This window comes from Coturnix japonica, unplaced genomic scaffold, assembly GCF_054131305.1.
Source record: "Coturnix japonica strain WE unplaced genomic scaffold, WE-NBRP24 Scf055, whole genome shotgun sequence".
NCBI lineage: Eukaryota > Metazoa > Chordata > Aves > Galliformes > Phasianidae > Coturnix > Coturnix japonica.
This window is the reverse complement of record NW_028188958.1, coordinates 726,785-740,839: the sequence shown is the minus strand read 5'-3', so window position 1 is coordinate 740,839 and position 14,055 is coordinate 726,785. Positions and strand designations below refer to the sequence as shown.

At 49.9% G+C, this 14,055-nt stretch overlaps 1 protein-coding gene across 2 annotated transcripts in view; it reads right to left on the bottom strand.

Moving 5' to 3' along the window:
* The window catches only part of CPT1B (carnitine palmitoyltransferase 1B), a 122,083-nt gene that overhangs the window by 16,466 nt on the left and 91,562 nt on the right, over positions 1-14,055 (bottom strand). For both annotated transcript variants that reach the window (XM_085533213.1, XM_085533214.1), the window contains one exon: positions 1,132-1,266. In XM_085533213.1, the coding sequence (XP_085389339.1) occupies positions 1,132-1,266 (135 nt within the window). The remainder of the gene's footprint in view (positions 1-1,131; positions 1,267-14,055) is intronic.

The following is a 14,055-nucleotide window of genomic DNA, read 5'->3' as shown; positions in this document are numbered from 1 at the left end:
CTCCCCCCATAGCTCTGCCCCTTAGCTCCCCCCATAGCACAGCCCCATAGCACTGCCCCTTAGCTCCCCCCATAGCGCTGCCCCATAGCACTGCCCCATAGCGGTGCCCCATAGTGGTGCTGCCCCATAGCACTGCCCCATAGCACAGTCCCATAGCAGAGCTGCCCCATAGCACAGTCCCATAGCAGAGCTGCCCCATAGCACAGCCCCATAGCACTGCCCCATAGCTCCGCCCCATATCTCCCCCCATATCTTCCCCCATAGCGGTGCTGCCCCATAGCACTGCCCCATAGCTGTGCCCCATAGCTCCGCCCCATAGCACTGCCTGCCCCATAGCACTGCCCCATAGCTGCGCCCCATAGCTGTGCCCCATAGCTCCCCCCATAGTGCTGCCCCATAGCACTGCCCCATAGCTCTGCCCCAAAGCACTGCCCCATAGCACTGCCTGCCCCATAGCTCCCCCCATAGCTCCGCCCCATAGCACTGCCCCATAGCTGTGCCCCTTAGCACAGCCCCATAGCTCCACCCCATAGCACTGCCCCATAGCTCCCCCCATAGCACAGCCCCATAGCACTGCCCCATAGCACTGCCCCATAGCTCCCCCCATAGCACAGCCCCATAGCACTGCCCCATAGCTCCCCCCATAGCGCAGCCCCATAGCACTGCCCCATAGCACTGCCCCATAGCTCCCCCCATAGCACAGCCCCATAGCACTGCCCCATAGCTCCCCCCATAGCACAGCCCCATATCTCCCCCCATAGCTCTGCCCCATAGCTCCCCCCATAGCACAGCCCCATAGCACTGCCCCTTAGCTCCCCCCATAGCACAGCCCCATAGCTCCCCCCATAGCACTGCCCCATAGATCTGCCCCATAGTGGTGCTGCCCCATAGCGCTGCCCCATAGCTGTGCCCCATAGCTGTGCCCCATATCTCCCCCCATAGCTCCGCCCCATAGCTCCCCCCATAGCACTGCCCCATAGCTCCGCCCCATAGCGGTGCTGCCCCATAGCTGTGCCCCATATCTCCCCCCATAGCTCCGCCCCATAGCTCCTCCCCACATCTCCCCCCATAGCTCCGCCCCATAGCGGTGCCGCCCCATAGCTCCGCCCCCTATCTCCGCCACGTGCTCACGCTGCAGTGTGGGTCGCTCATGCTGCGCACAAAGGCCGTTGATTGGCTGGTGCAGGATCTGACGGTCTCGGTTCGTCCGTCGCGGAACAGTCGTGTCATGGACGCCTCGTACGTCAGACAGAAACGGCCCTTGTCCTGGGGGGGGGGAACCATAACTGACCCATAGACACCCCATAGCTGCCCCATAGACACCCCATAGCTGACCCATAGCTGACCCATAGCTGACCCATAGCTGACCCATAGACACCCCATAGCTGACCCATAGACACCCCATAGACACCCCATAGCTGACCCATAGCTGCCCCATAGACACCCCATAGCTGCCCCATAGACACCCCATAGCTGACCCATAGACACCCCATAACTGACCCATAGACACCCCATAGCTGCCCCATAGACACCCCATATACACCCCATAGCTGACCCATAGACACCCCATAGCTGACCCATAACTGCCCCATAGACACCCCATAGCTGACCCATAGACACCCCATAGCTGACCCATAACTGCCCCATAGCTGACCCATAGACACCCCATAGCTGACCCATAGCTGACCCATAGACACCCCATAGCTGACCCATAGCTGACCCATAGACACCCCATAGCTGACCCATAGACACCCCATAGCTGCCCCATAGACACCCCATAACTGACCCATAGACACCCCATAACTGCCCCATAGACACCCCATAGCTGACCCATAGACACCCCATAGACACCCCATAACTGCCCCATAGCTGCCCCATAGACACCCCATAGATGACCCATAGTTGCCCCATGGCTGCCCCATAACTGACCCATAGACACCCCATAGCTGCCCCATAGCTGACCCATAGACACCCCATAACTGCCCCATAGCTGCCCCATAGACACCCCATAGCTGACCCATAGCTGACCCATAGACACCCCATAGCTGACCCATAGACACCCCATAGACACCCCATAGCTGACCCATAGCTGCCCCATAGACACCCCATAGCTGACCCATAACTGACCCATAGACACCCCATAGCTGACCCATAGCTGCCCCATAGACACCCCATAGCTGCCCCATAGACACCCCATAGCTGACCCATAGACACCCCATAACTGACCCATAGACACCCCATAGCTGCCCCATAGACACCCCATATACACCCCATAGCTGACCCATAGACACCCCATAGCTGACCCATAACTGCCCCATAGACACCCCATAGCTGACCCATAGACACCCCATAGCTGACCCATAACTGCCCCATAGCTGACCCATAGACACCCCATAGCTGACCCATAGCTGACCCATAGACACCCCATAGCTGACCCATAGACACCCCATAGCTGCCCCATAGACACCCCATAACTGACCCATAGACACCCCATAACTGCCCCATAGACACCCCATAGCTGACCCATAGACACCCCATAGACACCCCATAACTGCCCCATAGCTGACCCATAGACACCCCATAGCTGACCCATAGAGACCCCATAGTTGACCCATAGCTGCCCCATAGACACCCCATAGAGACCCCATAGAGACCCCATAGCTGCCCCATAGACACCCCATAGACACCCCATAGCTGACCCATAACTGCCCCATAGACACCCCATAGCTGACCCATAGCTGACCCATAGACACCCCATAGATGACCCATAGACACCCCATAGACACCCCATAGCTGCCCCATAGACACCCCATAGCTGACCCATAACTGACCCATAGACACCCCATAGCTGACCCATAACTGCCCCATAGACACCCCATAGCTGACCCATAGACACCCCATAGCTGACCCATAGCTGACCCATAGACACCCCATAGCTGACCCATAGCTGACCCATAGACACCCCATAGCTGACCCATAACTGACCCCATAGACACCCCATAGCTGACCCATAGACACCCCATAGCTGACCCATAGCTGACCCATAGACACCCCATAGCTGACCCATAACTGCCCCATAGACAGCCCATAGCTGACCCATAGACACCCCATAGCTGACCCATAGACACCCCATAGACACCCCATAACTGACCCATAGACAGCCCATAGCTGACCCATAGCTGACCCATAGAAACCCCATAGACACCTCATAGCTGACCCATAGACACCCCATAACTGACCCATAGACACCCCATAGCTGACCCATAACTGACCCCATAGACACCCCATAGCTGACCCATAGACACCCCATAACTGACCCATAGACAGCCCATAACTGACCCATAGACAGCCCATAGCTGACCCATAGACACCCCATAGCTGACCCATAGACACCCCATAGACACCCCATAGCTGACCCATAGACACCCCATAGCTGACCCATAGAGACCCCATAGTTGACCCATAGCTGCCCCATAGACACCCCATAGAGACCCCATAGAGACCCCATAGCTGCCCCATAGACACCCCATAGACACCCCATAGACACCCCATAGCTGACCCATAACTGCCCCATAAGTGACACATGGACACCCCATAGCTGACCCATAACTGACCCATAGACACCCCATAGCTGACCCATAGACAGCCCATAGACACCCCATAGCTGACCCATAACTGCCCCATAGCTGACTCATAACTGACCCATAGACACCCCATAGCTGACACATAGCTTCCCCATAGACACCCCATAGCTGACCCATAACTGCCCCATAGCTGACCCATAGACACCCCATAGACACCCCATAGACACCCCATAGCTGCCCCATAGACACCCCATAACTGCCCCATAGACACCCCATAGCTGACCCATAGACACCCCATAGCTGACCCATAGCTGCCCCATAGACACCCCATAGCTGCCCCATAGACACCCCATAGACACCCCATAGCTGACCCATAGACACCCCATAGCTGACCCATAGCTGACCCATAGACACCCCATAACTGACCCATAACTGACCCATAGCTGACCCATAACTGACCCATAGCTGCCCCATAGACACCCCATAGACACCCCATAGACACCCCATAGCTGCCCCATAGACACCCCATAGACACCCCATAGCTGCCCCATAGACACCCCATAACTGACCCATAGACACCCCATAGCTGACCCAAAACTGCCCCATAGACACCCCATAGATGACCCATAGCTGCCCCATGGCTGCCCCATAACTGCCCCATAGACACCCCATAGCTGACCCATAGCTGACCCATAGACACCCCATAGCTGACCCATAGCTGCCCCATAGACACCCCATAGCTGACCCATAGACACCCCATAGCTGCCCCATAGACACCCCATAGCTGACCCATAACTGCCCCATAGCTGACCCCATAGACACCCCATAACTGCCCCACAGACACCCCATAGCTGCCCCATAACTGACCCAAAACTGACCCATAGACACCCCATAGCTGCCCCATAGACACCCCATAACTGACCCATAGCTGACCCATAACTGCCCCATAGACACCCCATAACTGACCCATAGCTGACCCATAACTGCCCCATAGACACCCCATAACTGACCCATAGACACCCCATAGCTGATCCATAGACACCCCATAGCTGACCCATAACTGCCCCATAGACACCCCATAACTGACCCATAGACATCCCATAGCTGACCCATAACTGACCCATAGACACCCCATAGATGACCCATAGCTGACCCATAGACACCCCATAGCTGACCCATAGACACCCCATAGCTGACCCATAACCGACCCCATAACTGCCCCATAGAGACCCCATAGCTGACCCATAACTGCCCCATAGACACCCCATAACTGACCCATAGACATCCCATAGCTGACCCATAACTGCCCCATAGACACCCCATAGCTGACCCATAACTGCCCCATAAGTGACACATGGACACCCCATAGCTGACCCATAACTGACCCATAACTGCCCCATAGACACCCCATAACTGCCCCATAGCTGACTCCATAACTGCCCCATAGACACCCCATAACTGCCCCATAGCTGCCCCATAAGTGACACAGACACACCCCATAACTGACCCCATAACTGCCCCATAGCTGCTGTGCCTCATCAGCCATGGTGACCCCATTGATCCCAATGACCCCTCCTGATGCCATGTGACCCCACTGACCCCAGGTGACCCCAATGACCCCATCTGACCCCACTGACCCCATCTGACCCCACTGACCCTATGTGACCTCAATGACCCCTTGTGACCCCCAATGACCCCACGTGACCTCATTGACCCCACATGACCCCATGTTGACCCCTCCTGACCCCCCAGTGACCCCACTGATGCCACGTGACCCAGATGACCCCAGGTGACCCCATGTGACCCCATTGACCCCACATGACCCCAATGACCCCAATGACCCAAGTGACCCCACGTGACCCCAATGACCCCATGTGACTTCATATCCACCCCAGGTGACCCCAATGACCCCACATGACCCCAATGACCCCATTAACCCCATAGTGACCCCACATGACCCCAATGACCCCATTAACCCCATAGTGACCCCACATGACCCCAATGACCCCAGGTGACCCCAATGACCCCACATGATGCCATTGACCTCAATGACCCCATTGACCCCAATGACCCCACATGATGCCATTGACCCCAAAGACCCCATAGTGACCCCACATGACCCCAATGACCCCACATGATGCCATTGACCCCAGTGACCCCATTGACCCCAATGACGCCAGTGACCCCATTGACCCCAATGACCCCAATGACCCCAATGACCCCAATGACCCATGTGACCCCAATGACCCCAATATGACCCATAACTGACCCCAATGACCCCAAATCCAAATCATGTGACCCCATTTAACCCACGTGACCCCATTAACCCCATTAAGCCCACTGACCCTATGTGACCTCAATGACCCCATATAACCCCATATGACCCCATATAACCCCATATACCCCCATATAACCCCATATAACCCCATATAACCCCATATACCCCCATATAACCCCATATAACCCCATATAACCCCATATACCCCATATACCCCCATATACCCCATATTACCCCATATACCCCATATAACCCCCATATAACCCCATATAACCCCATATAACCCCATATAACCCCATATAACCCCATATACCCCATATAACCCCATATACCCCATATAACCCCATATAACCCCATATAACCCCATATAACCCCATATAACCCCATATATCCCCCATATACCCCATATAACCCCATATACCCCATATAACCCCATATAACCCCATATAACCCCATATACCCCATATAACCCCATATAACCCCATATACCCCCATATACCCCATATAACCCCATATACCCCCATATAACCCCATATACCCCCATATACCCCCATATAACCCCATATACCCCCATATACCCCCATATAACCCCATATAACCCCATATAACCCCATATACCCCCATACACCCCATTAACCCCAATAACCCCATTAACCCCATTACCCCCATTAACCCCAATGACCCCATTAACCCCATTAACCCCACTGACCCCATTAACCCCATTAAGCCCATATGACCCCATTAACCCCAATGACCCCATTAACCCCATTAAACCCCATTAACCACATTAACCCCATTAACCACATTGACCCCATTAACCCCATTAACCCCATTAACCCCATTAACCCCATTAACCCCAATGACCCCATTAACCCCATTAACCCCAATGACCCCATTAACCCCATTAACCCCATATACCCCCATATAACCCCATATAACCCCATATACCCCCATATACCCCATATAACCCCATATAACCCCATATACCCCCATATAACCCCATATACCCCCATATAACCCCATATACCCCCATATAACCCCATATAACCCCATATACCCCATATAACCCCATATACCCCTATACCCCCATATAACCCCATATACCCTCATATACCCCCATATACCCCCATATAACCCCATATAACCCCATATAACCCCATATACCCCCATATAACCCCATATACCCCCATATACCCCCATATAACCCCATATAACGCCATATACCCCCATATAACCCCATATAACCCCATATAACCCCATATAACCCCATACACCCCATTAACCCCAATAACCCCATTAACCCCATTACCCCCATTAACCCCAATGACCCCATTAACCCCATTAACCCCACTGACCCCATTAACCCCATTAAGCCCATATGACCCCATTAACCCCAATGACCCCATTAACCCCATTAAACCCCATTAACCACATTAACCCCATTAACCACATTGACCCCATTAACCCCATTAACCCCATTAACCCCATTAACCCCATTAACCCCATTAACCCCAATGACCCCATTAACCCCATTAACCCCATTAACCCCAATGACCCCATTAACCCCATTAACCCCATATACCCCCATATAACCCCATATAACCCCATATACCCCCATATACCCCATATAACCCCATATAACCCCATATACCCCCATATAACCCCATATAACCCCATATACCCCATATAACCCCATATAACCCCATATACCCCCATATACCGCATATACCCCATATACCCCATATAACCCCATATACCCCATATAACCCCATATAACCCCATATAACCCCATATAACCCATATAACCCCATATACCCCATATAACCCCATATAACCCCATATAACCCAATATAACCCCATATACCCCATATACCCCATATAACCCCATATAACCCCATATAACCCCATATACCCCCATATAACCCCATATAACCCCATATAACCCCATATACCCCCATATACCCCATATAACGCCATATACCCCCATATAACCCCATATAACCCCATATAACCCCATATAACCCCATACACCCCATTAACCCCAATAACCCCATTAACCCCATTACCCCCATTAACCCCAATGACCCCATTAACCCCATTAACCCCACTGACCCCATTAACCCCATTAAGCCCATATGACCCCATTAACCCCAATGACCCCATTAACCCCATTAACCCCACTGACCCCATTAACCCCATTAAGCCCATATGACCCCATTAACCCCAATGACCCCATTAACCCCATTAAACCCCATTAACCACATTAACCCCATTAACCACATTGACCCCATTAACCCCATTAACCCCATTAACCCCATTAACCCCATTAACCCCAATGACCCCATTAACCCCATTAACCCCAATGACCCCATTAACCCCATTAACCCCATATACCCCCATATAACCCCATATAACCCCATATACCCCCATATACCCCATATAACCCCATATAACCCCATATACCCCCATATAACCCCATATACCCCCATATAACCCCATATACCCCCATATAACCCCATATAACCCCATATACCCCATATAACCCCATATACCCCTATACCCCCATATAACCCCATATACCCTCATATACCCCCATATACCCCCATATAACCCCATATAACCCCATATAACCCCATATACCCCCATATAACCAAATATACCCCCATATAACCCCACATAACCCCATATATCCCATATAACCCCATATAACCCCATATACCCCATATAACCCCATATACCCCATATACCCCATATAACCCCATATACCCCATATAACCCCATATAACCCCATATACCCCCATATAACCCCATATAACCCCATATACCCCCATATACCCCCATATAACCCCATATAACCCCATATAACCCCATGTAACCCCATGTAACCCCATATACCCCCATATACCCCCATATACCCCCATATAACCCCATATAACCCCATATACCCCATATAACCCCATATACCCCATATAACCCCATATAACCCCATATAACCCCATATACCCCATATAACCCCATATAACCCCATATACCCCCATATAACCCCATATACCCCATATAACCCCATATAACCCCATATAACCCCATATAACCCCATATACCCCATATAACCCCATATACCCCATATAACCCCATATAACCCCATATACCCCATATAACCCCATATACCCCATATAACCCCATATAACCCCATATACCCCATATAACCCCATATAACCCCATATACCCCCATATAACCCCGTATACCCCATACACCCCATATAACCCCATATAACCCCATATAACCCCATATAACCCCATATAACCCCATATTACCCCATATACCCCCATATAACCCCATATAACCCCATATAACCCCATATAACCCCATATACCCCCATATAACCCCATATAACCCCATATAACCCCATATAACCCCATATACCCCATATAACCCCATATAACCCCATATACCCCATATACCCCATATAACCCCATATAACCCCATATAACCCCATATAACCCCATATACCCCCATATAACCCCATATAACCCCATATAACCCCATATAACCCCATATACCCCATATAACCCCATATAACCCCATATACCCCATATTCCCCATATAACCCCATATAACCCCATATAACCCCATATACCCCATATACCCCATATAACCCCATATAACCCCATATAACCCCATATAACCCCATATACCCCATAGACACCCCATAGACACCCCATAGAGACACATACAGACCCCATAGGGACACATAGGGACCCATAAGTACCACACTGGGACCCATAGAGACACATAAGTGACACACAGAGACCCATAGGGACCCGGAGAGACACATACAGGACCCATAGAGCGCCACCTAGCGGCTCGGAGGACTCATTGCAGCCCATAGGGATGAATAGGGAACCATTCAGACCCATAGGGACACATAGGGACACATATATTCCCCCATATAACCCCATATCCCCCCATATAACCCCATATCCCCCAATATATCCCCATATAACCCCATATCCCCCATATAGCACCATATAACCCCATATATCCCCCTATATGGACCCAATATAACCCCATATCCTCCCTTATAACCCCATATATCCCCCTATCCCTCCATATAACCCCACATAACCCCATATACCCCCTTATAACCCCATATACCCCCATATACACCCATATAACACTATATATAACCCCATATAATCCCATATAACCCTATATGGACTGCATATAATCCCATAATAGCCTATATGGACCCCATATAACCCCATATACCACCATATCCCCCCATATATCCAACTATATGGACCCCATATAACCCCATACACCCCCCATAAAGTCCCATATAACCATATACAGACCCCATATATCCCCATATAACCCCCATATAACCCTATATGGACAATATATACCCCCCTATACCCCTATATGGACCCCATATAACCCCATATATCCCCATATAACCCCATATACCCCCATATACCCCATATACCCCATATACACCATATAACCCCATATACCCCCATATACCCCATATAACCCCATATAACCCCATTAACCCCATATACCCCCATATACCCCATATCCCCCATATGCCCCATAGACCCCATATAACCCCATATACCCCCATATAACCCCATATAACCCCATATAACCCCATATACCCCATATAACCCCATATAACCCCATATAACCCCATATACCCCATATAACCCCATATACCCCCATATAACCCCATATAACCCCATATACCCCCATATAACCCCATATAACCCTATATGGACCCCATATAACCCCATATAACCCCATATACCCCATATAACCCCATATAACCCCATATAACCCCATATACCCCATATACCCCCATATACCCCCATATAACCCCATATACCCCCATATAACCCCATATACCCCATATAACCCCATATATCCCCATATAACCCCATACACCCCATTAACCCCAATAACCCCATTAAACCCCATTAACCCCAATGACCCCATTAACCCCGTTAACCCCATTGCCCCCATTAACCCCAATGACCCCATTAACCCCATTAACCCCATTAACCCCATTAACCCCAATGACCCCATTAACCCCATTAACCCCATTAACCCCAATGACCCCATTAACCCCATTAACTCCATTAACCCCATTAACCCCATTAACCCCCATATAACCCCATTAACCCCATTAACTCCATTAACCCCATATAACCCCATTACCCCCATTAACCCCATTAACCCCATTAACCCCCATATAACCCCATTAACCCCATTAACCCCAATGACCCCATTAACCCCAATGACCCCAATGACCCCATTAACCCCAATGACCCCATTAACCCCATTAACCCCATTAACCCCATTAACCCCATTGACCCCAATGACCCCATTAACCCCAATGACCCCATATGACCCCATTAACCCCAATGACCCCATTAACCCCATTAACCCCATTAACCCCAATGACCCCATTAACCCCAAAGCCCCCAATAACCCCATTAACCCCATTGCCCCCATTAACCCCATTAACCCCATTGACCCCATTAATCCCAGTGACCCCATTAACCCCATTAACCCCATTAACCCCATTGCCCCCATTAACCCCATTAACCCCCATTAACCCCAATGACCCCATTAACCCCATTAACTCCATTAACCCCATATAACCCCAGTAACCCCATTAACCCCAATGACCCCATTAACCCCATTAACCCCAATGACCCCATTAATCCCATTAACCCCAATGACCCCATTAACCCCATTAACCCCATATAACCCCATTAACCCCATTAACCCCATTAATCCCATTAACCCCAATGCCCCCATTAACCCCATATAACCCCATATAACCCCATATACCCCCATATACCCCATATAACCCCATATAACCCCATATAACCCCATATAACCCCATATACCCCATATAACCCCATATACCCCCATATACCCCATATAACCCCATATACCCCATATAACCCCATATAACCCCATATAACCCCATATAACCCCATATAACCCCATATACCCCATATAACCCCATATAACCCCATATAACCCCATATAACCCCATATACCCCATATAACCCCATATAACCCCAATGACCCCATTAAGTCCATTAACTGCACTGACCCTATGTGACCCCATTAACTCCATTAACCCCAATGACCCCTTTAACCCCAATGACCCCATTGACCCCATTAACCCCATTAACTCCATTAATCCCAATGACGCCATTAATCCCAATGACCCCATTAACCCCATTAACCCCATTAACCCCATTAACCCCAATGACCCCATTAACCCCATTAACCCCAATGACCCCATTAACCCCATTGACCCCATTAACCCCAATGACCCCATTACCCCCATTAACCCCAATGACCCCATTAACCCCACTGACCCCATTAACCCCATTAAGCCCATATGACCCCATTAACCCCAATGACCCCATTAACCCCATTAACCCCATTAACCCCAATGACCCCATTAACCCCAATGACCCCATTAACCCCATTATCCCCATTAACCCCAATAACCCCATTAGCCCATGTGACCCCATTAACCCCATTAACCCCATTAACCCCAATGACCCCATTAACCCGATTAACCCCATTAACCCCAATGACCCCATTAACCCCATTAACCCCATTAACCCCATTGACCCCATTAACCCCATTAACCCCATTGCCCCCATTAACCCCAATGACCCCATTAACCCCATTAACCCTATTAACCCCATTAACCCCATTAACTCCATTAACCCCATTAACCCCAATGACCTCATTAACCCCATTAACTCCATTAACCCCATATAACCCCATTAACCCCATTAACCCCAATGACACCATTAACCCCATTAACCCCAAGGACCCCATTAACCCAAGTGATGTTGGGTTATGACCCCAATGACCCTAATGACCCCATAGCCCCCATTAACCCCATTAACCCCATTAACCCCAATGACCCCATTAACACCAATAACCCCATATGACACCATTAACCCCACTGACCCTATGTGACCTCAATGACCCCATATAACCCCATTAACCCCACATGACCCCTGTGACCCCATTAACCCCACTGACCCTATGTGACCTCAATGACCCCATTAACCCCAATGACCCCAAGTGACCCCATTAACCCCAATGACCCCATTAACCCCAATGCCCCCATTAACCCCATTAACCCCATTAACCCCAATGACCCCATTAACCCCATTAACCCCATTAACCCCCATTAACCCCATTAACCCCCATTAACCCCATTACCCCCATTAGCCCCATTAACCCCATTAACCCCATTAACCCCAATAACCCCATTAACCCCAATGACCCCAATGACCCCATTAACCCCATTAACCCCATTAACCCTATTAACCCCATTAACTCCATTAACCCCATTAACCCCATTAACCCCATATAACCCCATTAACCCCATATAACCCCATTAACCCCATTAACCCCATTAACCCCAATGACCCCAATAACCCCATTAACCCCAATGACCCCATTAACCCCATTAACCCCAATGACCCCATTAACCCCAATGACCCCAATGACCCCATTAACCCCAATAACCCCAATAACCCCAATAACCCCATTAACCCCAATGACCCCATTAACCCCAATGACCCCATTAACCCCATATAACCCCATATACCCCATATAACCCCATATACCCCCATATAACCCCATATACCCCATATAACCCCATATAACCCCATATAACCCCATATAACCCCATATACCCCCATATAACCCCATATAACCCCATATAACCCCATATAACCCCATATACCCCATATAACCCCATATAACCCCATATAACCCCATATACCCCATATAACCCCATATAACCCCATTAACCCCATATACCCCCATATAACCCCATATACCCCATATACCCCATATAACCCCATATAACCCCATATAACCCCATATACCCCATATAACCCCATATAACCCCATATAACCCCATATACCCCATATAACCCCATATAACCCCATATAACCCCATATACCCCATATAACCCCATATACCCCTATATAACCCCATATAACCCCATATAACCCCATATAACCCCATATAACCCCATATACCCCCATATACCCCATATAACCCCATATAACCCCATATACCCCCATATACCCCATATAACCCCATATAACCCCATATAACCCCATATACCCCCATA